Raw genomic sequence first — 26,706 nt, 5'->3', positions numbered from 1 at the left:
GTGTGTAAGGTGCTGTCTTTAGAAAAGTTCAGCGGGTAGGTCCTTTTTGAAAGGATAAGACGCCTGCGTGCCAATTGTCTGTACGCTCACTCCTGCCACCTGATTGGCTCTTCTGGCGATCTCCTCCAGGGGCATTGTGGGATAGTGAGCCATGTAGAACCCCAGTGCTCCAATGAAGCTATCTCCGGCTCCCTAGGCATAGAAAGAAACAGTAATCACTAATCCAATACTGTGGCATATTTACAAAACATAAGGCCACAAATTCATTGAGAGATACTAGCTAGCATGTTGTAAGGTGAGAAAAAAGTACATGCAACCTTTAGACCACTAGGGCCTTGCTGTGAAAAAGCACCCACTAAGCTTCATGACCAAGACCACCTTCAGTTCCCTCTTTGAAAGTTTGAAGTGAGCAAATCAAAGGTATGATTGCCAAATCATTTAACAACCTATTGAAAAAGGAACACAAGGATATCAGAAACTAGGAATGGAGGGAAATGGGGCAGTGCTCAAATGATCTGACCAATTGTTGCCAACAGCAGGGGGTGCTATGCCACCTGTCATTTGTATGTGGCTATTTTTTTTCTTGTTTTGTTTGAAAGTTGATACAGCTCTCAACTGGCATTAATGCTTCAGCTATGGCATGCAAATTGTTGTTATCTACACATTCCTATTTTAATACAATCACACAGTACAGAGACAGAACGGAGTGAGTTAAAAAGACAATTAAAGCAGAATTAAAAAAAGAAAACAATTATTTGCTTGCACCACTTACATGGCTTTTACACAACTGAGCCTCATATATATCCTAATAGCAAGCTTAGATTTACTTCCTGGAATAGTCTCATGATGATGCATTTTGACACAAAACACATCACTATGAGACTATTCCAGGAGGTAAATCTGAGCTCACAACTAGGATATCTATGAGGTTTGTATTAATTATTTTTAGGTAACATTTTGCTGTCATTGTGATCAAGTTTATTCATCATCCCACATTACAGAGATCTCCCCTCTCTCCCCTTTGACTGTTAGCCAAACTCTAACCTGATTCTGTGGCCTCTAAAGATACCTTCAGCATTTGTCAGTTATTGGTTTATGTTCTATGCTATTGGGAAGGATGGTGGAATGTGGCATGCAAGCCCAGGGGGTAGGCTGCCGGGTGTTGGGGGGAGGGACTGGGTTGGTGGTGATGGGAGGGTGTTAGATCACTGATGGGAAAAGGCACGGAGGAATGTAGCGACATGCTCTGATTTAACCACAGATGGCCCCCGCCACTGGTTCTCACAAGCCTGGCCTATTACTCACCATTTCAGCTTTCAAAGAGTTCATTGCACTATTCCCTGAACACCTCCAACCCCCCATGCCCCAACATAACCTCCCCACTTACCACGATCCCCCAGCCAAGAGACATGGCTAAGGTCAGAGATTGCTAGTGGTTTGACTTTTAGGTCTTGGTGGGAGACTGGAAAAAGTGAGTCCTACAGTGAAAAAATCTAACAAACTGGGAAGATCTCCGTTGTGTCCAATGTGTGTTTATGTCTCCTGTCTGGTTGTCGGGTTGGGCTATAACCGTGTGGAAATGTGGTGTGTTGGTCCCATTTGGGCATTGGCAGGTTTCCCAGCTCACACTCCTGGTGAGACAATGACTGCACCCTGTCCACACCCAGGACACCTTGTGCTCTTGGGCGGAGGTTGGCGCCCACACTTGAGAAGGCCAATAACAGAGTACAGCTCGTGAGAAAAAGATGTTCCAATACTCGAATACTAGAATTTCTGTCATTTGTAAAAAAAAAAAAAAAATCACATCTCCCCCAAGTTTGGATACATTTCATATTCTGAATATAATTTTGTTAAATTGATTAGAACAATGCACTATATGTGACTGCAATTATGTGCAGGAGTTTTTCTTTGTTTTGAAATCCAATGTCCAATTAATCAACATTTAAATTACCTCCAATGAACTGTACCTAAACTCTATTCTGTTCCTGATGTTTGACACTCCCCATCCTAAACCTCAGAGTAGAACTTGCTGCCGAACTCAAGACTTCCGATCCCCTCTATTTACGCTCCAGTGATCTCAATGCGGAGTCACTGTCCTCTCCTCTCGTGTTGAAAACGATGCCTTGCTCCCTGAGACTGGCATGTGACAGCGTCTGACGCTAGACAGAGCTGACAACTGCTACCCCCCCTCAACCCTGCTGCGGCTGCCCTCGACACAGTTTGGTGAAGGTTAGATTGGGAAGCCCGTCAATCAAACGACAGAAGTGGTAGCCGCGGATGAGCAGTGATGATGCTCTCTTGCGGTTAAAGTAGCTCCGGCCGCGAGACTGTGACCTTGTATCGTTCCACCGGTTCTCTGTTGTTCTTGAGACTGAAGTCAGGAAACTTTGAGTTAAGGTGGCAGCCCCTGCCTGAGGCTTCCACTTTAGCATAAACAATTGCGATCTATGAGAATATCTGCATGCTCTGGTTATACTGCAACTCGTCCTGGTACTGCTGTTGTACTTCTGTTGCCACACATGGCCAAGAGAATCCCACTTTGAGATACGAGAAGGTCTTAAAATCCAACTTCCTTAGTGGGCCACTTAACTTCTCTTCTTTTCCCTCCTTGACCTTTAGTCTTAGAAATGAAATATTGTGCATGGCACCTGACGTGTTTTTAGCCCTGTGTCACACCAGGGCCTTTCTGACTGTGTTCCCCACCAGGGGGTCTCCTGTGATCATGAGTCCCATACGGGCTTGGCGGATGAGGCAACAGTTATCCCCCGCCTGGGGTTGTCAGCAATAAGGACCCCTGGAGAGAGTAAAGACGCCCTCGGCCAATAGTGACTCACATAGTGATATGCTCCCATGTCCGGAAGCTTCCAGGAAGACTAGTGACAGTGGGGGGTTGGGTGTGGGGAGGGGCTGCTCTTCTGAAGTAGCAAGGATGGCAACATGATCAAAAGCATTGTTAATTGAACAGATTAGGATAGTTAGGCCCAATGTCTTTGATCTTTCCCTTATCCTTTGGGTCCTCATTCTTATTCTCTTCCCATAAATGTGATTGAAGGATTTGCAGGATGCACTGTAAGGGGCTGGCTTGGACTGCCATAGCGGTGGTTGCAAGGCATTAGCGATTCCCGTAGCACGTGCAGTCCATCAGGACTTGGTGTGAGGAACTGTATACCCTGTCTTCATAGTGACATCACAACTACCCCGGTGGGCAAGGTTCACTAAGGTGAAGAACACTCTTTGGGGGTATTCCCTACCTCCTGATTCCAGGAACAAGCCTGCAAGTAGTCCTCATCTGTCTCCTCTCAAAGGAAGGAAACTGGGGATGATTTTGATTGTCCAGACCCACTCTGAGCTGTTTTGTCTAGTTTGGCCTGGCGACTACCCCCACCATCCAGTCGACCCCCCAGTACAGGAGAAGCTCAGGCCACCCAAGGGGATGTGTGGGGATGTGTGTGTGTGTGTGTGTGTCTGTGTCTGTCTGTCTGTGTGTGTGTGTGTGTGTGTGTGTGTGTGTGTGTGTGTGTGTGTGTGTGTTTATGCGTGAGTGTGTCTGCGCGCATAGTCAGTGTGCGTGTGTGTGTCAGAGCCCACACGTGCACACGCATCACCCAACCGTCCACACAAACAGCACATGTGAGAGAGGAAAGCCTGCACTCAATTTAAGACAGAGGGGAAACTTCATGGAGGGAGGAAGGGGTAGATGAGCAGCGTTTTCTTTGTTATTCATCCAGCTTTGCAGCCGACCCTGACTCAGCTTGTAACGGTTTCTCTCTGCCACATAAAAAGTGTTGTTCTCGTGGGAGGGAGGAGGGGAGAGAGAGGGGTAGAAGCTGTTGTGGATGATGAAAGAGTTGCAAACGGGAGACGCCATCGGACATTGAGCTGCTTTGAACTTAGCACTGACTGGAGAGGATACTGCCTCTAATAACCCAACGTAACGGAAATGTAGAGACAGAATCAATGTCCTGAGAGTCCATCATGAAAATGTGACGAAAGTTTTCTCAAAGCTCTAAGTCTGAACCATATTGCAGTTAAAGAAGCTGGACCTGTAAACCTCCTAACTAGCACATTAAGTTCCCTGAATGTTTTATGTTTCTGGAAGATTATTGGACTGTGTCTCTCAAGTCGCCTGAAAGTTTTGACATTATGATAATGGAACATAGGTTCCCTGAATATAATGGGAACATCTGTTCGGGTGCAGGAAGGTTCAGGGAACATTTCACTCAGGTTCCCTGATATAACATCAAAGAAAACAATATGTGAACTTTCAGTAAACAATGCGGTTGAGTCTCCTATGCTTCAGATGACTCATGTATTTGCAATCCCACTTCTTACACCAGTGTAGCAATATTACAGCAATATTACAGGTTAAAGGGATGGTTGTCAGCATTTTATTTAAACAATGCTGACTTAGAATGGAATCCTGTCTATTGTTAGCCTGTGCTGCGGTAGCAAAGTAAATAACGGAGAACCGGAGAAGCTTTCACTACTGGCCTATGAGGACAAGTCAGGCTAAGATGACATTTCACCGAAACAAGAAATTAGGCTGAACCATCCCTTTAACATAGCCTTTTGTGCATTGTGCATTATATTAAAACAAATGGTTATTGCATCCAAATGAAGATCGAGCCGCGTAGATTTCTAAACATGAGAGGAGGCTGGTGACGACGTTGAACACAATGAGCGGGAGCCGAACCAGCGAGAAACTGCATGTGACTCACTGTGTTGATACTGCAAGACCATGGCCTCAGATCCAACCTCTTTTCTCAGTCCACCAGCCCACACAAAACAAAAAAAAAAGCCATCAAATTCACACCAGGCAAACCTGCTACTGGGCAAACAATGCTGCTTGCAGCACTTCTATTACTCAGCAAAATAAACTAAAACTGATCAAATCAAACTGAAGAACCATGCATATCAGAGGAAAAAAATTGGAACTGTCTAGCCATCCAGATAACAATCTGGTGTGTGCTTTTTTTTCTTCATCTTCACCAGTGGAAAAAAAATGGTTTACTGGAAGAGGGATTAGGGCATCCAAAAGAGTTAAACACACCAGAATTTATGGGGGCCATCAAAGTGCATGGGGGAGGAAGAGGAGGGGGAGTGCCAAAAACCAGGCCCGACCGCAGCCAGGCTGTGTTCTGTTCTGCTGACTAGTGCAGGGCTGAGAGGTGAGTCACGGTAGAGGGGTGGGGGTGTTGGACGCTTGGGAAGGTTCCCCTCAGGACTTTGGAGTTAGAGAGAGAGACAGAGAGACAGAGAGATAGAGGAATAGAGAGAAAGTGTGTGTGTGTATTGTGTGTGTGTGTGTGTGGGGGGGGGGGTCAAAAACAGTACAAGTAATAGTGATGGTTACGAAGCAGACTGCAGTGCATGTATTGTAGTTTCGGTACCATTGATGGTGTAATGAGGACAAGCAGCAGAAGCTGTAGCAAAACAAACTACACCGGTTAACTCTTAGCACTCTCAAACTGCAGTGACTTCAGCCTATCGGTAGCTTCCTTACTATTTTGTAAAAGGACTGTGTAAACAGACTGTGTGTTGTCCTACATCTTCAGTTAAGACATATTCAGATTAAAAATATGACTGATGTCTAGTCAGCCCACAGCTGTTTGTGTATGATGGGAAACAGGAACTGGCCCTGGTGTTGGTGAGGAAAAAAAGCCTACAGAAATTATCCATGCACACACAACACCCTATTGTTTCCTCCCTGCTCTCTCGCTTGAGTAACCTGTTTCACTTGGGTTGGAGGTGGGGATTTCTGATGATATACAGTATGAACAATGAGTTCCTTATTAACCCACCACCATTGGGAACTGAGGACTACACTGTAGCAGTTTGAGTATAGCCTCAACAGTTGTACATATGAAGTACAAGAGCAAACTTTTTTGTCTCATGACCCAAAACTGACATCACTAATTTCCTGTGACCCCAACTTAATGACCGAGTGTATTCTAATCGCCTAAAGATGACAATTGGTTGGATTTTAACCCAAAACACTGCAATCTAGGCTACAGATGAATACACAGACATTGTTTGTCTTCATACAAAATAAAAATGTGTGTGTCTTATGTATCAAATCATAGAGGTCAGTCTCCACAATACTGTTGAGTATATCATCAATAGTATTGTGCCAATGTATACAAAATGGTACAATTCAAATTGGATTCTGAACAATGAATGTTTGCTTCAGTTGGCTAAAAGTATTTTTTTTATGGTAGTGACTGAAGGAAGTTTACAAAATGAAGTAGTTTTGGAGATACTAAATAATTATGCTAAATGACATTGCAAAAATAATTCTCAGTAACACATGCATTTGTACTCTCCTCTAATGACATTTTTGTTTTCAGACCTCAGAGAGCCAGCAAACACCCCCAGACGGGAAATGCGAGTGTCTCACCAAGCCTACCGTGACGACAAAGCCACCAGACTCCGGTGTGAAATGAGTCAAGCCCCTTTAAAGATTAAATCAGGAAGAGGAACTCAGTGGTCCCCACATCTCCAATGAAACACCACTTTAATCTTTAACCTCCTCTGGGCGAGAGACTACTGAACCATTAGGCTCACACTCTACCCTGGGAAATCCTGCAAAGCATGCTGCATGACCCCTGAGGCCAAACGTTATCATCAATCACGTCATGATGATTTGCACGTAAACGTCTTATACGCCACAAAGCTCTTTTTTGTGGGATGTTCTTTCAGAAAATCTCAGAGATCTGTCTCTGTTTGATAAGAATCCAAACATCTGCATATCTTTTTCACTTGTGGCTATCTTGTTTAGTCATTTAGATCATGGAAAAGAACATGCACAATCGTAATTGACTGATATTCAATGTGCATGACTCATTCATTGATGCTTTATTCAATCAAAACCTGTTACAGGATATCCAGCCAGAAATCAGTACTTGTATAAATATGTTTTTACATAGTTACTAGGCAATTGCATAGGATATGGAGTCAAATGGTTTGTATTATTACATAAGGAACAGTCTTAATTCCACTTGTATATTAAAATAAACCGCTCAACTCCACTACTTTGCAATTACAAAGAAATTACCAACTTACTATGTAACAGCATGTTAATACAATGTTGGTAATAATTACAAAGTTACTACATAGACATAGGGGCAATATAATGATACCCATTCTTCTAACCACTTTGCTTTATGTGCTTTTTTAAAAAGAAACTTTTTTTTTTTTTTTAATATATCCTGGAAATTCTGTTACCAGGTTAGCGACCAAAGTGTAGCATTAATAGCATGATCTGATATGAGGTTGTTCTTACCGTGGTATCCACCGCTGTGACTGCCGCGGTGGGGACGTGATGCGCAGGGGACAAGGGTTCCTGTGCCGACAGCACCACGCAGCCCTGGGGGCCCAGTGTGACGATGACCGAACCACAGCCTCGCTTTAGCAGCTCCTGTCCTGCTCGCCCGGCATCCTCTACGCTCGCCACAGCCGAGCCCATCAGTAACTCTGCCTACAGGGACCACCAGGGGGAGATGTGTTAGGTCCAGATGACATGTTAGGCACAAGGTACAATTTGCTCTTAACCACAGACCAGGGATGGACAGAAATGTCTACCTAGAACCAAAAAGGGTTCTATGGCTTTCCATGTGGGAGAACCCTCTGAAGAACCTTTTTTGGTTCCATGTAGAACCCTCTATGTCAGGAGTGGGCAAACATTTTGGCTCAGGGGTCACATTTGGTCTTGAATGCCAGGTGGGGGGCCCACAGTTTTTTTTTTTTTTTAAATACTTGATGTTACATTGCATTCAACACACACTGCTCTATGTACCTCAATTACAAATTTATTAAACCAAAAATACTTTTGCATGTGCACTGATGTTCAAGTGAATCACATTCTTTTTCAAAGGACTGGCTCTCAAGAGACCTATTTTCACACAATGTCCCTCTGTTTAAAGTCCTGGTTTTTTTTTAACAATGACATGAGTATCAGTAAATACAAAAGACAAAAGTATAGAACAACAGGCTATCACTTTCATATTTTACAGTACATCAGTGCCTTATCTCAAGTTATATTGCACATTCTTTGTGTTACAATCAACATATTACCACCAGATACACTTAATCACAGTTACATATTTTTTTTGTCCCATTACTTTCAGTAACATTTTCATGTAACATTTACCATTTTCATTCCCAGTGCATTTGATCAGGAAAAGGTATTCTTGGCATCACTAACAGTGCATTTTTCACAAATACATTAATTTACTCAGACCTCTCTTTTACTATCCTTCAGCATCTACTGGCCCACGGCTCGTCAATGTGAACAGTGAAGTTGCTCACCCTGTTTTACAAGCTTATCAAAGTCGGGTGCCATTTTAGAGGTTGAAAGACGCAGCATGGCAGACAAGTGTTCATCATTAAGTCGAGATCTGTGCTTTGACTTATTGTAGTTCATCACCGAAAAGGTTTGCTCACACATGTAAGTGGAGACAAACAGCACCAACCTACTCTGAGCCACCTGTCGTGTGTGAGCGAACTGTTTTTCGCTCAATGAGGCATAGAACTCGGGCAGAGTGACGGTTTCAAAAGTGTCACACTGGAGATAAATAAGCTCCAGCTGCATGTTGTGCTTGTGATGCTTTCTCATAATCGTAAGAGAGAGGGCGTGACACAAGTTCCAGCGAATCTTCAATCTTGGCGAAGTCAGAGAAGCGCCGTGTAAACTCGGCCTGCAAGTCCGACAGTATGCCGCTGTATCTCACTGCGTTGGGTGACGACACCTCCACAGAAGCCAGAGTCGGAAAATGAATGAATGAATGAATGACATGACCCTCAACTGCCTGGTGAACAACACCAGCTTGGCTCTGAATGCCTTCACATGGTTGTACAGTTCATGCACAAACGCATTTTTCCCCTGTAGTTTTACGTTAAGGTCATTTAAATGGCCCAGAATGTCAATGGCAAATGCGAAGTCGCGCAGCCAGCGATCATCATGTAGTTCAGGGAAATCCTCAGCTTTACCTACGCTGTCCATAAACATGTCAATCTCCTCTCTTAAATCCCACACCCGCTTAAATACTCTCCCTTGACTTAACCAGCGAACGTTTGAATGATAAAGTCAGTCACCATGCTCTGCATCAGTGTCCTCTAACAGTTGAATGAATTTACGGTGATTGAGTCCTCTAGCTCTGACAACGTTGACCAGTTTCACAACCACTCTACAACATGCTCCAGTCCAAGTCCAGATTTACACAGAGCCTCTAGGTGGATAATACAGTGCAAGAAAGTTACTTCAGTGTTTGGCGACACCTCTCTCACTTTGTCCTGAATTCTATTCAAAAGGCCCACGTTTTTGCCCGTAAGATTTGGAGAACCATCGGTAGTGACATTTACCAATTTATCCCATGACAAATTCTGTCGTTCGAGGCAAGCAGAAACGCTGTTGAATAAGTCTTGTGCCGTAGTCGTCCCTTTTAATGTTTTCATGGAATGAAATTTAAAAGTTCTCGTTTATCCCTCTGATAAAGACAAGAAGTTGCGCAGTGTCCTTAACGTCCGTATTGTCTCCAGCGCAAGTGAAAAATACTGGAAAACCGTCACTTTCCTCTCCAACTGGGAACTAAGATCTTGATCTCAAAATGGACTTTACAGTCCGGGCTGACCAGGCTAGCAGCCTCCACCATGCATTCCTTCAAAAATGCACCCTCTGAAAAAGGCTTGCTATGCTTTGCGATTTTGTGTGACAGCATGTAACTGGCCTTAGTTGAGTTTTCAGTGGATTGTCGAACGAATATGTTCTGGCGGGCTTGTAAATTTGCAGCCAATGTGGCAGCGCTCCTTTCTCTTTCTTGTGCAGATAAGTTGCTAGCATAGTTAGCAAGCTTGAGAAGTGCCTGCTAATGTTGTGTCCTTTGAAGACGGCAACGCTCATATAATATATATATATTTTTCCGTGCTCCAAATGTATTGTTTTGGTTAAAAGATTGCGGGCTGGATCCGGCCCGCGGGCCATAGTTTGCCCATTCCACATAGAGTCTATGTGGAACGGGTTCTACATGGAGAACAAAAAAAGCTACAAGTGTAGACTTAATAAAGGCTATTAAACAAATATAAATTATTAATTGTATAAACTTGTGTTGGTAATTGGTGGCACTATAGGCTTTCAAAACCATAAAGAATCCTTTGAAAATAAACACATTATGCCCTAAATGTATGGCCAGTGTGAGGTCCTAAATGGACATCAAAGATTCCCATCACTATAAAACATGTCAACATGCTATGTCGACTGTGGATCAAAGAGTGCCTGCACTTTGTCATCCTTGATCTACCTCCAGGTTTGGTATGGCACTGTGAGACCACACACACACACACGCACGCACGCACACACACACACACACACACAGGCAGTGAATTTAACTTTGTCAACCCCCCACACCTGCCCAGTTAGTAGACAGCATTACCAACCTCTCTTTGGAGGGTCAGGTCATCACTGACACTTACATTGAATGGGAGCTCAAAGTTCCTCTTTAATGACGCTTCAAGGCAAACAATAGTCTGACAGTTCAGGATTAACTATACAGTATATCTATGCTGGTCGACACTGGTGCCACCCTGCTCTGGTTGGATGCCAAATAAGAAAAGGAGCTGTCTTCTTAGTCATCAGCAGAGCACAGAGGATCAATCTACTTCTGTGTACTCTGAGGGTGAATCATTTTACTGCCTTGAATGAAAGATGAGCAGCAGTGAGAGGATGAAAGAAGGTGTGTGTGTTTGTGTGTGTGTGTGTCTATGTGTGTGTTACACTCAACCCTAAAGAAAGAAAAAGCTGGTTTGCACTGTCGTCAACTCTCGCTTTTAAGTCTTCCACCTGGATGCCGCCCCCTCTCCCCCACCTCCCCACATCAAAGTGCCACAAAATAAGTTTCTGAACAAACTCACCTCCACTTTACCTCAGGGGGTGAATCTGAGTCACTGTTTAACACATCTGCCCTGTTGTTGTTTTTTTTACTCCTTTTCCCATCAATCCCTGCCCCTATGTGTCATCTGTCATGTCTGACAGTCAAGGTGTGAGGCTTAGGTGGCTCCATAACACCCTTTACCGTAAAAAGGTGAGGGAATTATACATTTTTTTCCATTCGAGCCAGAAGGGTTAGCTCAGCGGGACTGAGTTCTGTTAGTTTTGTGGTATTGAGGTGCAGGGGGCCGTGACGCAGAAGACGCAATCGACTGGTTATGAAGGGAGGAAGGGAGATGGGTTTTGTTTTTAACCACAGGCTTCAGTTCTTGCTGTAGGCCCTTGGGCTCAGAGTTCAGTGGTGAAATACATGAGGGAATTGTGTGTGTTGGTTGACTTTCGACCTCTGGGTTGTTATAGATTATCGTCAAGGCTCATCATCGCATCGTGGAAATCCACAGTATATTTGTGTAGGAAAGAGAATGCATGGGTGTGAGACTGTGTGCACTTGCGTATGGTTAGGATGAATGTGTGTGGTGTCTACCTCACCTCTGACTCGTTACAGCAGAACACATCGGAGGCTCTGTAGAACTCTGGGTCCAGATCTGGGATGGCCGGTGCTGGGTTGAAAATGGTCTTAACTGTACAGCATAGGAGATATAGACAACAATAGTTTTATAGTCAAACCTCAACACACCACATTCAAATAATAATAATGGAAATATGCAACTACAAAAGCACCATCTACAGTACCCTGCGTAAGTAATGGGCCAGTGAAGCATTTTCTCTTCTTTTGGCTCTATACTCCAAAAGTTTGGATTTGAAATCAAACAATTATTATGAAGTAAAAAAAAAATAAAAAATCACAAAGCATTGTCCCTTTTCATACACTGTACAATGGTTTGATCAAAACAAGCATTGTTATTGGCCTGTGCAAACACTTGAATTATGAAGATTTGTTTCTCATGTTACCTTGACAACAGTGGTCGTTTTGAGAACTATATTTCTGAGTGCATGGCAGAAACCACTACAATCTATCACAAAATATATACTGAAGGCATTGTTTTCTTGTCATCATTCTCAGTTTTATTTTTAACCATTGTATAAAAGCAAAAAGGCTCTTATTTATTGTGAAAAATGATTTATTCACGATAAAGCACAGCCTCTTGTGCTTTAGTGAAATCCATAAGAACTACTATTTAATCATGATTAAATATGATACAATATGACTACAGTATAACACGATATACTGTAACCTACTAATATGAATTATTATCCTGAAAAATTGCTCAGTCTGAAAAGACGGGGCTAGCCATTGTAAACCTGAAACCCCCCATTCACCCTTTCTTTGTAATGACAAAGTTAAAATGGCGTTTCCACTTACAACTGCAGTAGAGCACACTACACACGCCGACCAGGGCCAACATGAGGTTGATTACTCTTTCAATGGGAACAAAGGCTTATATGGGGATTTCACTGCAGGCAAAGCCCAAGTGGATGGCTGCTATAAAAAGCAGCCCTTTTAAAGATCAAATTAGCAATTCCTGGAACAAAATTACATCAGAGAGAGAGCCCAGGGAGGTGGCCTAAGCCTTGAACATGGTTGGTGATGTACCCTCTCTCACCTCTGTTCTCCATCTCTCAGGTTTCTGTGTGTGTGGGTGTAGGTGTGTGAAAGGATTGTGGTGTGTGCAAAGGATTGTGTGTGTTTGTGTGTGTGTGTGTGTGTGTGTGTGTGTGTGTGTGTGTGTGTGTGTGTGCGTGCGTGCGTGTGAGTGTGTGCGCGCGCATGTGTGTAAAGTGTGGTAAACCCTATGTGGATGTATTTGTGAAGTACATCACTGCGTGGGTGAGCTGTGACCCTGTGTGTATGGTGTGTGTGTGTGTGTGTGTGTGTGGCCTCTGTGTGGTGTAGTCCTCTGTCTGTTATATTCCTGTGCTCTTGTTTGTGTGCTAAACCATGTTTCCATGTGTATCTAACAACATGTGTTTCATATGATGAGCCATGTGTAAGGATAAGCCCAGAATCTGTGTGTGTGTATGTGTATGTGTATGTGTATGTGTATGTACACTCACCGGCCACTTTATTAGGTACACCTGTTCAACTGCTCGATATTTTCCTGGTACACTTTGGGCCCCTTAGTACCAATTGAGCATCATTTAAACGCCACAGCCTACCTGAGTATTGTTGCTGACCATGTCCATCCCTTCATGACCACAGTGTACCCATCTTCTGATGGCTACTTCCAGCACGATAACGCACCATGTCACAAAGCTCACATCATCTCAAACTGGTTTCTTGAACATGACAATGAGTTCACTGTACTCCAATGGCCTCCACAGTCACCAGATCTCAATCCAATAGAGCACCTTTGGGATGTGGTGGAACGGGAGATTCGCATCATGGATGTACAGCCGACAAATCTGCAGCAATGATGCTATCATGACAATATGGACCAAAATCTCTGAGGAATGTTTCCAGCACCTTGTTGAATCTATGCCACAAATAATTAAGGCAGTTCTGAAGGCAAAAGGGGGTCCAACCCGGTACTAGCAAGATGTACCTAATAAAGTGGCCGGTGAGTGTATGTGTGTGCGCACGTCAGTGAGCAGCTGTGTAGCTTTGCACAGGGCTTTGGCCACCTGGCTCTCTAAGGTGAATGCTGAGCCTCCTTCAAGTATGAGGGGAAATAGCATGTCACATACATACACACCCACACACACGCAGGCGACACACTTCACCCACACTCCCCCTTCCCCCCCATCTGGATATAGATGAGGCTTTCCAAGAAAGAAAGGGGTTTCTGGTCAATATCATTTCAAACAACCAAAAACCTCTTCCTGTTTTCCTCTCACTCTCTCTCTCTCTCTCTCTCTCTCTCTCTCTTAATAACCTCCCCTTTCATCAGTCTCTTTCTCCACATACTGTACCCTCTTCCTTTCAACTCTAACTCACGCTGTCCTCTTTCTCCCTATTTTTCATTCCCTCTCTATCTCTAGTCCTCCCCATTTTTCTCAAATTGTCATACTAAGGCCCCTCTCCCTTACTGCTCCCACTCACTCTCCCACAATCTCTCTCTTATACTCTTTCTTTCTCCCCCGTTCCTCTCTCTCTCTCTCTCCCTCCCTCTCATTCCTCCTACTCATCTCTCTCCTTCAGTCTCTTTCTCCCCCTCTTCTCTCTCATTCCTCCCACTCACTCAACACTCTCGCCTTCCCCCTTTCTCAATTCAATTAAATTCACTTCGATTCAACGCAATTCAATTCAGTGAGCTTTATTGGCATGAATTACAAATGTAAACATTGCCAAAGCAGACGTACAAATGGAAAGTACAAGTCACTTAAATGTCTCTCTCTCTCTCTCATCTATTTCTGTACAGTATATCAGATGCAGTGTAAACGAAAGAGGAAGCACAGCCAGCGAAGCTGTGAGGCCAATGCAATCACCTCCTCCTCTCCTTCCTTATCTTGCCTCCATTATCTACAGTATGTGCCCATCTGTGGCGAGACCACGTGCATTCATATCGACCACAGCACTAATATCTGCACGATGAAAAAATAAATCATGTACCCACCGGGCAAAAAACGTACAGTAAACACAGAATCAACATCGAATGTTGGTTGATATTTGATATTAAGTTGTCAATAAACATGAATTCAACTTGAAATAAACTAAGCCTTAACAACATGTACAGTAGAGCCCTGCCACGTATCCATGAACAAATACATGAAGACATTGCACATACATAAACAGTACGCACACCTAACACACAGTACAGTATGTACAATTAACTATAGAATTAAATACTCAATTAATTAAAATAAAATAAAATGACTGATGAATTATTACAGACTCTGAGAGAATAGCTGTAAAGTGATATAAATATAATAATATAATAATAATACTATTATAATAAGACATAATAGATGTCAGCTCCTTAGCCGGACTCACTCACTCACTCACACACACAGTTCTGGCAGATATGGAAACCTTTATAGGGACTCCACACACACACTCTGAGTCATGTCTGGAGTCTCGTGATTCTGTGTCTTTGGTCCAAGAAAGGTCTGCTGAGGTGCCTGTAGTCATAATTGTCTGTCTTCTCTTGAGATACACAAAAACTTGAACATGGAAGGTGTGAATGTACGAGCGGGTGTGTATGTCCACAAACACACACACACACACACACACACACACACACACACACACACACACACACACGTTATCAGAGATTGTTTGGAGAGGGTTGAAGAGGCTCTAATTGCGTCTAGTGAGAAATATCAAAGTTGCCTCTTGAATAGAGAGTGTGAGCTATAGTACATGAGTGAAAGTGAAGGAGAGAGAGAAAGACAGTGAGTGAAAGAAAGAGAGAGAGCGGGAGAGAAAGAGAGAGAGGGGGTGGATGTTTTACCACTGTAAGGCTCATGTTATTACCCCAACCTTACTAGCTCCCAAGGATCAATGAATGACTAGAGACAGAGAGAGGGGGGGTGATGTAGAATCCATAGCGCACATGCACACACACACACACACACACACACACACACACACACACACGCACACTGTCAAGATATTTACACTTCTAATACATTTCATGGAAAACATAAATAAAATGTATTTGTCATCCGTCAAAAAAGTCCTCCGAGGTAGCATTTGTGTAAGCAGCATGCCTGTTACCACACCATCCAATTACGTCATTAACCCTCAGCCCCCCCCCCCCCCACCACCCCCATAGAGTGCCATTCACATAATTCCGCAATAGCACCATCGCACCTTAGCCTTTGCTTACACCATGCTGCCTATGAGTGCTCTGGTGCAGCCCGTTGGTGTCATAATCCTACGCGGTATCGAGGCAGCGTGTCTGAGAGTGTGTGTAGTGCAACTCGTCGCCATCTGGGTAGCCCATCTGCGGGCGAGTCCCTGTTATGGTGTCCCGCGATGCATGATTACAGAGAAGGACCCCTGATGAATGGGGGCGGATGTCCCCACACGTCTGTGTGACGCGGAGGCGTCTAAGAATAGGGCCAGGATGTTGTCGATGATTAACTCTGTGGCCTAGTTATTCCCATGGGTGGTGTGTGTGTTTATTTTGTCACCACCTTTCATTATCCAGGTAGAGGTGTGTGTGTGTGTGTGTGTGTGTGTGTGTGTGTGTGTGTGTGTGTGTGTGTGTGTTCCTTTGACTGGGAAGCTTTAAAGGCATGAGATGCAGCATTGACATTATGACAGACAGACAGACATGTTGATATTATGACAGACAGACAGACTTGACTGACCGTTGTTCTCTTGAGCCATGCGCAGTGCCCGTAAGGAGGTGTCCGGGCTGACCTCCAACTGGCACATCAGTACCTTGGCATGGCTGATGGCTGGCAGTGCCTGATGCAGCTCCTCCCTCCCCAGCAGCAGGTTGGCGCCGGCCACGATCACGATGGCATTCTCCCCTGCAGGGCATGACACACTAGGAGTGACCCAAACTAACGGTGACAATGGCAGGGTCAATGACGACCAACGGCCAGCAAACTGTACATACATGTACACGGAATCTACATGTTTCATAGTGAGGGCAAATCCCATTTGATAAGGCATATCGTGAGGGATTTGCCCTCACTATGAAACATGTAGATTGTGCCTACCTACTGTACCCCTGTTTCTGTGCCTGATCTGTGCCTGCCTACTGTACCCGTTTCTGTGCCTGCTCTGTGCCTACCTACTGTACCCCTGTTTCTGTGCCTGATCTGTGCCTACCTACTGTACCCCTGTTTCTGTGCCTGATCTGTGCCTACCTACTGTACCCCTGTTTCTGTGCCTAATCTGTGCCTACCTACTGTACCCCTGTTTCTGTGCCTGATCTGTGCCTACCTACTATACCCCTGTTTCTGTGCCTGATCTGTGCCTACCTACTGTGCCCCTTATTTTAAAGAGGGCAAACTGTACAGTTCAAAGTCAAACCAATAAGCATGAGTTGAGGAGCGAACCGTGTGGTGTTCAGCTGCTCTCTGAAAATATGCTTATTGGAAATGGAATTGAACATGGGGGTACTCAAGCCCTTTGTCCTACAGTAAAACCCTTCCTGTATGCGTCACGATGAAAGAGTGGAATGAACACCGACACACCCCAGTGCTGTGTCCACCTACGTAGTGTACCCTACGGTGCGTTATATCACCTAGTTCTATTTCAAGAGCTGCAGATATAGAGGGCCTGGGCTAATTTTACACTCTGTGCAGAGGAGGGGTTGGATTGTGGAAGAGGGGTGCTTGCTGATCCCTACCCCATTCAGATCTGATGCACTCAGCAAAGTGTGTGTGTGTGTGTGTGTGTGTGTGTGTGTGTGTGTGTGTGTGTGTGGGTGTGAAAGAGAGAGTGAGTGAGTAGGTACATCCTGTCCCAAATAATTGTGTGTGTGTGTGTGTGTGTGTGTGTGTGTGTGTGTGTGTGTGTGTGTGTGTTATTATGTTTTTTTTTTTTTAAATCTCAGCAGGGCATGGTTTACTTCCTGTGTTTACCTGCATCGTTGACAATGATGGAGGCAGCTCCAGTAGCTGCATTAGCAGTCTGTCCCACAAACTCTAGGAAGACAGAGAGACAGAAAGAAAGATGGAGGATTTGAATGAATACAGTATACATTTCTAAACAAACAATAACGGTGTCATTTGGACAATGCGATATCTATCTACTGTACTAGTGTCAGAAGAGACTACAGAAGCACATTTTTGCACAGCCGGAATACATGTCATACCTGTGTATACACCATTTTCCTTGAAATTCTGGATGTAGTTGTCTCCAAAGAAATCTCTGCCGACCTTGAAAACGAAAATAATGAAGAGTCTCTTAGGAAACGATGAGCGAGGCAAAAGTTTGTTATCGACCACTTTAGATGTGCAGTATACTCAAACCACAATTGGGTTGGATTTTCTTGTACCCCGCTGGCATACTGGCATAGTGCCGCCTCTATCTCTCACTCGCACACACACACACACACACACACACACACACACACACACACACGCACACGCATACACACACACACGCACACATACACGCACAGACACACACACACACACACACACACACACACACACACACACACACACACACACAAACAAAACAAACAAACAAACTAACACACACATGGCCATCGCGCCAAGCCTTCAAGATATGGTGACCCCACCCTGACGCCTCCTCACATCACCTTTCCTCCACCCATCCCCTCATCCCTCCATCCGCTCGGGAATGTCCACATCTAAAATTGACGGGGGCGTGAAAGGGGTCCCCACCTCGCCCTCGGGCTACCACTTTAATCCCACGCTTTAGAGAGATGAGCCAAAAGATGGGCACCCTAACTGTTTCTGATGTGCAGTAGTAGTGGTAGCTAGTAATGGCAACCTGAACCCCTTCTTCTTTGAAGTGCGGCCTTCCCTCTTGGATGTTCTGTGAAAAGCCTGGGAGTCTATTTTTGGGCTCTCCCGATGGCTAGTGAGCTCCTCCCGCGCTGCACCGTTATCGATCGGGGCTCTTTGTTCTGACAGAGGTGGGTATTCGGTACTTCGGTGAAAAGTTTGCGCTGTGCCTACTGATTGGAGGCTTGGGGTTGGACAATATGGGAATATGTGTGTTTGAATGGGAGGGTGTGTGGGTGTGTGTGTGCATGTGTAATGTGGCGCAGATCAACTGAGAATGAAGGCGGGGTGGTAAAAGGAGGCCAATGACTGGGAGTCATTGATTGAGTACATTGTGAAAAATAGTCATCAGCCGGAAGGTAAGTAGGTAGAATAGATCAATGGATGAAAAGTGGTTGAACATACAGTACATGGATGGATGGATGGATGGATGGATGGATGGATGGATGGATGGAGAGAGAGAGAGGAGAGAGCGCAAGAGAGCGAGAGTGAGAAGAGAGAGAAAGGGTGGTGGTTAAAGTGTGTGGTTGTGTGGCTTGTGCATTTAGGTACACTGCATCGCACCTTGCAGACCATGGCGGTCCTGGCCCCCATTCGAGCTGCCTGAATGCACTGGTTGGCCCCCTTGCCTCCAAAGCCAATGAAGAATTTGTGACCATGGATGGTCTCTCCTACCTTGGGTAGCCTTGGTGCCTGGCTGAAGGAGAAACACACACACACACACACACACACACACACACACACACACACACACACACACACACACACACACACACACACTTCAGTCTTTAGGATGAAAACATTTATAAAGGGGGAGGTGTGTGTGCACGTGCATGCAAGAACAGGGGACACCCCCCCCCCGTTCAATGCTAACAACACATGGTTTAAAACCATCCAATGTACCCAGCACAAGTGATGCAATTGCATATAGGGCGGCTGCTTTGACTTGACAATGCCAACACCAGTAATCATGACTCACTTAAGGGTTGGGTCACGCTCCCTCCCCCAGGCTCAGGGCTACCCCCCCACGGGTGGGTAACCTTAGAGAGAGCAGCTGTCTGTCTGCTTTTCCCTCCAATCACAGCCAGTCATTATGAGTTGGCCAGACAACGCTTTTGTCTCTAGCTATTATTGAGAGATGGGCTTATGTGTGTGTGTGTGTGTGTGTGTGTGTGTGTGCGTGTGGTTAAGAAGGGTATTACAGTAAATCCACAGAAAAACAATTCTTGTTTTTTTTTCTAAACCTCAGTATTTCCAGTAACCTGGATGTTGATGAAGGAGATTTGAGGTTGTTTTGGTAGAAACCAAAATAGGCGAAAATAGGGGAGTCCAGCTGAGTTTGATAAACTATCTTTGTCTTCTCATTCTTAGGACAATGAATTTCAGTGCAAACAAATGACTCATAAAGTGTTGAAACATGCTTTGTAGCCCAAACAAATGCCTTATTCCCACTTGCCATAATATATGACATACAATATACTATATAACACATGTATTATAGTCTTACACACTTATTATTACACAAAATTATGTTTAGCCTACTTTTTGAATAAATGTCTCGTCTAATGTATTTAAGGTTGATACCGTATGCCAAGGGATACTTGCTCTTTTTGTTTCTCAATGTTTGATGTTTCTAATAAAAACCTTACCTTACTTACAGCACTCTTTCTGAGCCTTTTGTTCAAATCTCAGAAAACCATGAGAAGGATATGTTACCCAAATCGATCAAAACAAGCCTGACCACTAAGCAGCAGTACAAGTACTTCCCTGCAGCTATTTCCACACACTGTTTTCACACATACACACACACACACACACACACACACACACACACACACACACACACAGCTAACTTTCAGACCATGTATATCTTATCCTTTATTGTCATTGGCACACATACTGTACGTACACACACACGCACACGCACACGCACACACACACACACACACACACACACACACACACACACACACACACACACACACACACACAGCTATTGATTGATTGAACTATTCCAGTAGTGTAACATACATTCCGGTCTTGCCTTTATTGTATCCACTGGCTGTCTTGGCCTTGCTGCCCGCCTGGCCAGGTGATTGACAGGTAAGGTAAACTCACGCCTCTTCCCTCACCAGGAGAAACTCATTCATTGTCTCTGCATTTGAAAGGGAGCCAACCAAATGGACAGCTACGTGCTAAAGCGCAACCTCTGTGTTTTTTCTCCCACGGCGCCAAATGGGCACAGCAAGTGTTCAATGATGCAAACTGTGTGTTATGAAGGCTTGTTCAAAACACACACACACACACACACACACACACACACACACACACACACACACAGACAGACCCAGACACACACACACACACACACACACACACACACACACACACACACACACACACACACACACACACACACACACACACAACACAGACAGGCAGACATGCACAGACAAAAACATTAGCTTTCCCATTCAAATTCTGGGTGTAAGCTAACCGTCGGAGTGCGTGGATGACTCAAAGAGGAGTAGCAACGGGATCGAGGGTTGTGCTAACTTTGCTAACTTCCAACCATTTCCTTATGCAACAGTCATGTAGTGCTTTTCTACAGAATCCATTATTATGAAGGTGATGGCTCAACAAGGTTAGAGGGTCTTTCACATGGCCATACTGTTGATGGGGTACAGCTGGCTACATGAATGATATACTGTATTCGTGTAAGGCAAGAGAGGAAGATATTCTGCCTTCTCAAGTCTATATACATGTTGTTCTACTGTATCTGGGGAAAGAAAATGATGAGAGAGAGAGAGAGAGAGAGAGAGAGAGAGAGAGAGAGAGAGAGAGGTCGTAGCTGATCGTATGCTTTAGGCCAGGGGCATCCAGAGCCACAACCATAGTTTGATGCTACACAGTGGTGGTGGATCAGCGAAAAGCGCTGTACAGTATTGTAGGCGACATGCAATCCATCACAGTGAGTAGTACAGTACACTGAGAGCCGTGGTTGAGTCAGGCAGCAGGGGGCGCTGTCTGGCTTTGGCAGAGGGGGGGTGGTGGAGTGTGTGAGGCCAGGACACTATAGCTCCAGAGAGGAAGGAAGAAAGATAGATACTGTAGAGGCAAGTCAGGGAATGCAAGGTAGGGGGGGTTGGGGGTACTCTATCCCACTGTCTGTCACGAGCACCCAAATATTGGCACTTTGAGACAACTGGATTTCAAACTTCAAAGTCATGCATATCACTTTGATGGGATGGAAATATCAGCCCCCCTTCTCTACACCCCATCTCCATGCGCAACACACACCCCAACCCCCCTCAAAACCCCCCCCAAAACACAGCTTTTTCCCGTAAGCACTGTATGTTTAATTGATGCAGCTCCAAGTCTTCAAAGAAAGCTTAAAGTTGTTGGCTGAATTTTTAATGAGTGAAGGACATTAATAAATATCATCACCATCAGCGAGCAAGTCTTTGTTTTTGATGACCAGGAAGAAGAATGAGACAGAGTTTGATATCACATAATTGTATCATTAAGAAAGCTTGAGGGGAGGTTTGGTCTACGATATAACAGTACAGCCTATCCACAGACGCAGAACATTGCTATAGCCTAGGTTGCCAATATGCTACACTCTGAGTAGGCCTCCAGCATACATCAGGTTTCTCAGTGATTCTTTTAAATACCTGTTGCGTCAAGTGCAACCCTTTTCAAAAGCTACAGGGGCGCAACAAATGCTGTTTCTAACTCTTCTGTGTGCTTTCATGGAATAATCCATACGTACTTCAGCTGATGAGTAATGATACAGTATGTGGGAAGGACAATGGGACTGCCCTGATCTCACCACAAAATGGAGGAGATGATGTAGCACACTGCAGACAGTTTAGTACACCAGTTTAATACGTCTACTCATTCAACTGGATTGTCATCTTGTCATTCATACTGTATCCAACTTGAATCCTTTGAATCCTTTCAGTCTCAAAAGAGGGAATATGGATAACTGTACCATACCATTAGGTCATATCAACATCATCAATCAAACCAGTGCTGCTCACCACCCAGTCCGACACATCCCTGCAGCCGTAAAAACTGTGGCCTGTTGGTCAGGTTAGTTCATAATCCAGGAAACAATGGGGGAGTCCACCTGCATCCTCAGCAGCTTATCCGTAAGTAGTAAGGGCTGTATGGTGTTAAATGCACTGGAGAAGTCAAAGAACATAACCCTCACAGTGCTGCCAGCCTTATCTAAATGGGAGTGAGGTCTGTGTAGCAGGTAGATGACGGCATCATCCACACCAATGTCTGCCTGGTAGACAAACTGCAGGGGGTCCAAGGATGTCTTCACCAGGGGCCTCATGTATGCTAGCACCAGTCTTTCCATGGTCTTCATGATGTCAAGGCTACTGACCTATAGTCATTCAGAACACAGGGGTTCCTTTTCTTTGGTACTGGTACCAGGCAAGATGTTTTCGACATTGATGGGACCTTTTCCAGACTGAGGCTCAGGTTCAAGAGGCACTGGATTACTCCACACAGCTGGTCTGTGCAGACTTTGAGCACCCTCGGACTAACACCGTCAGGGCCCGCAGCCTTCCTGGTGCGGAATTTCCCCAGCTCTCTCTTCACCTGAGCCGTACTGATGAAGACACTAGAGCGGGGGGTGGTGGGGGGGGTCGTTGGCTGTGGCAGCGGTGTCGGGGGGCAAAATGATGGGGGGCGCTGAAGAGTTGTAAAGTGAGGAAATTGTGGGGCTGGAGGAGGAGGGGAATGGAGTATGATGTGTACGGTGAATGAATATACAGTGTGGCAAGCTGTTCAAAATATATTACATTTGGTGTCAAAGTGATGATGCTAAAGTGGGCCCCTTGGTCACTCTCTTGGGCGCTTTGGAGGGAAATAACATAGAAAAGCGCCAGCAGGCAATAGTTACTCAATAGTAGTTGAGTCTAGCCTATATAACCTGATCTATTTTTAACAACAAATCACCCTAGGGTTGCTGCTGTGTCTCTAGGCTCTTTACACCTGTGGATTTTTCAGGTGCACTTTCAAGCTGTGAATCTCCCGTTCTACCACATCCCAAAGGTGTTCTACTGGATTCAGATCCGGTGACTGGGAAGGCCACTGAAGAACACTGAACTCATTGTCATGTTCATGAAACCAGTTTGAGATGACTTTTGCTTTGTGACATGGTGGATTATCATGCTGGAAGTAGCCATTAAAAGATGGGTAAATTGTGGCGATGAAGGGATGCACATGGTCAGCAACAATATTCAGTAGTGTTCAATAATCAATAGGCTGTGGCATTCAAGCGATGATTGATTAGTATTTACACCACCTCCACCATGAGAAGGTGTACAGGTGGTCCTAATAAAGTGCTCAGTGAGTGTAGTATTTGTTTAGTCAGTTTTAATTAGTTTTTATTTTATTTAAATGACTTGCCTGATTCTTAATATATGTATTATTTGAATGGTGATTTCTTTCTGTTTGGATTATTAGTTTACTATTTATTATTTTAATTATTAGTGGTGACTCTGAACCTAGGGCTCTATTAATAACCTTGGCGAGGGTGGAAGAGAGCAGGACAGTTCCCTTATCTGCGTCTGTGTATAGGGCATTACAAAACATGCTGGAAACACCCTTCAGCCCACATCACAATATTTCCCTTTAAATCAAAACTGCCATGGCAACTGGTGGTAAATATAACATGCTGCATATAGAATGTTGGACTATAAGGGTTTGGAATCACATGAGCTCTGATTGACATGACTCCATCACCACATGTGTATGAGACAATGTCAACAAAACCTATAAGTGTCATAGGCACTGATTGGTGTCTGGAATGTATCCTACCAAGTCATGTTTCATCTTTATCATATGTGGTTTGCTACAGAGCCTATATTGTAGGCTATGTAAGTGACTGGTTGAGAAACACTAATACAGTAGCCTCACTCACAATGATGGAGAATAAAGCAGAGCTCACTCACCTGACCAAGTCAGTCATACAGGAGCCCACCACCACCACATCGAACACCTCCTCCGTCATGGTTCTAAAAGACAGAGACGCAGGAGCCAATGGTATCACATTCAAAATGGGTAGAATTGTTCACTCCCAAACCCCACCTTTAAAATATAACATTTAAATGGGCTTTCCGATGTATTTTTGCGTTAGGCCTAGTAGCCAGTGTCAAGGTGTGAAACATTACTCAGGTCAAGTCAAGTTTTATTGATACAGCACACAGTTCCTACATAACATGTAAAAATTTCCTTTTTTTTTTAAAGAATACATTGGATTTGAAAATGTGTGCAGTGCTGTTCCATTATGCAATGAAGCAATCACATAATTATGGGGTTTCAAACCACACAGAACACTAGGCCCAGGTATTTTGAGAGCTAATCAAAGCCTACTCTTAACTCCTGAGTGCATTTCAGGCAAAAGCCTACCATACAATCAGCACTAGGCCTATACAACCTCAAATAGGGGCTACATAAGCATTGAACTGACTGGAACGAGGTAAAAATAGTGCATGTATAGCTGGCTAAGTTGGACAGGTGCCAATCATAACAGGCCGATTATTTCAGTGCTGCACCATGTGACTGAGCACAGCCCCGCAAAATCCTTAATTAATTCAATCCTCAGAGTGTATCTGAGTTAATGCCTGTGTGTTAATCTCTTCAAATCTCCTCAGTAGAAGGCTCATAGAAGGCTCGGAAAGCCTGGCCGCTGGCTGTGGGACAGCTCAATTCTCCCACATCTCTGAGCATGTTGTTTTCACTTTTCTTCAGCCATAGCTGTTAGAACTCCTTCCCCCATTCTACCCCTACTGCAGTAGATTACAATTAGATCCGCCATGTCCAACCACTCAAAAGCAGTGGGGGCCCCTCTCAAAATTCAGGCTTCCCAGCAAAGTGAGTGAGTCAATGTCTGATTTCTAGGCCTACGATCTGCTCTTGACAACACGATAGCAGCACAAAATGGTTTTGACTAATCTGACATGTTTCATTGTGTTAGGCTACACTTAAAGACACAGAGAAAAGGTGATATTTAGCATGTCATTCAAAAAGCGTGAAGATTAGTTGAATCATTCACATGAATTAATTGAAAATGAAAGGATTGTTGTCATCTAAGTGTCAATAGGCTAACTCTCAAAGAACAAATGGTTGGCTCATGCACTGAGATGTTGCACATTATGAGTTTTATGATGGAAAAGATTGATAGATGTGTAATAACTTTATAATAACAGCTCAATTAATACACCACTATTGAGGACAAGGATAGAAATTGAGTGTAAAACAGGATTTGTGCAAGTTTGGTGGCTTGTAGAAATGTCGAACTCAATGAATCGCCTATGGGTACAGTGAAAATACTGCTATAAATTCCAACTAGGTAACAAAAAAGTAGGCTAGGAATAAGCAAAGTATCACTAGGCCTTTATCATCATCATCATCATCATCATCATTAGACAGCCAGTCATCTGACAAACACAATCCCATTTACAAATAAAACATAGGGGAAGAAAATGAGTTCAATGCTCTGGCTGGATGCTGGGAGTGAGCTGGCCAGATTTACAACAAGTCTGTCAGTCGGGACCTTAATTTGGGCCCATCTCATCCAAAATGATGAGGGACAAAATAAGATGTGATAACAAGTCTGGGTAGGGGGTGATCATTTTAACTGCAGTTTAGTCTACCGACTGTTATGACAATTCCTATTGCACAAGTCTAATCAAAATGATAAGTTATCCAAGATTCATATCAAACCCTTCACTAGGGCTTGAAGACTACTAACCCTTCACTAGGGCTTGAAGGGTCTAGTTGATTATGGAAATTGAATTGTGTGTGCCACTGGGCTGGAACAAAAGCCTGCTCGTCCTGGTGGGTCCTAGAAGGACATAATTGGAGAGCACTGCTTAACTATTCACTAAGGAGTATAGGCTATTGCCTAAACCACAGGAAAATATCTTTAATCTTGTCAAATGACTTTAACAGTTGTGGCGAGTCAACGGGCAGCAGGGTTTGTCAAAACAGCAAAGCTTGACACTTTTGGACCATGGTATCCATGGAATAGGACATTTGCTAGAGAATGCGCACATATGGATTAAGGAAGATTTTAAATCACAACTACAGTTTCACTGGCGGAAAACATAGGCAAAAACTAAAACTAATACTATGTGACTTATTTCAAATTTCATAATGGAATCGTCTAATTCTTAAGCACATACCTAATGTCCAATTTTGTTCTCGTAGTATCTAGCTATGACTTTGGCGTTATGAAATGACCAAAGTGCATGATTGTTTAGCATTTCTCTCTGGACGGCAACGTAGGCTTGCCAGAATATCTGACCTTGTTTACCGCCGTATTCATTTAGAACAAAATGTTACTTACGGAAAGACAGATAACC

At 44.1% G+C, this 26,706-nt stretch overlaps 1 protein-coding gene across 2 annotated transcripts; it reads right to left on the bottom strand.

Annotated features, from left to right (window-relative positions):
- Positions 1 to 10: 10 nt before the first annotated feature.
- Positions 11 to 26,631, bottom strand: rbks (ribokinase). 2 transcript variants are annotated; one of them, XM_083683962.1, is made up of 9 exons: positions 26,527 to 26,631; positions 24,292 to 24,354; positions 18,884 to 19,016; positions 17,659 to 17,722; positions 17,426 to 17,488; positions 16,199 to 16,363; positions 11,471 to 11,562; positions 7,283 to 7,477; positions 11 to 192 (listed from the first exon to the last, which is right to left on the bottom strand). In XM_083683962.1, exons 2-9 carry the CDS (start codon positions 24,348 to 24,350, stop codon positions 19 to 21), a joined length of 945 nt encoding a protein of 314 aa, XP_083540088.1. In that variant the 5' UTR covers positions 24,351 to 24,354; positions 26,527 to 26,631; the 3' UTR covers positions 11 to 18. The 2 variants fall into 2 exon arrangements, with proteins under 2 accessions (XP_083540088.1, XP_083540089.1); XM_083683963.1 differs by lacking the exon at positions 26,527 to 26,631 and having other exon boundaries at positions 18,884 to 19,012; positions 24,292 to 24,333.
- Between the last annotated feature and the right edge of the window lie 75 nt (positions 26,632 to 26,706).

The sequence above is a fragment of the Argentina silus genome (assembly GCF_951799395.1).
Source record: "Argentina silus genome assembly, chromosome: 13".
In the NCBI taxonomy this organism is placed as follows: Eukaryota; Metazoa; Chordata; class Actinopteri; order Argentiniformes; family Argentinidae; genus Argentina; species Argentina silus.
Note: the sequence above shows the minus strand (reverse complement) of the source record. Positions and strands in the feature narration are given on the sequence as shown.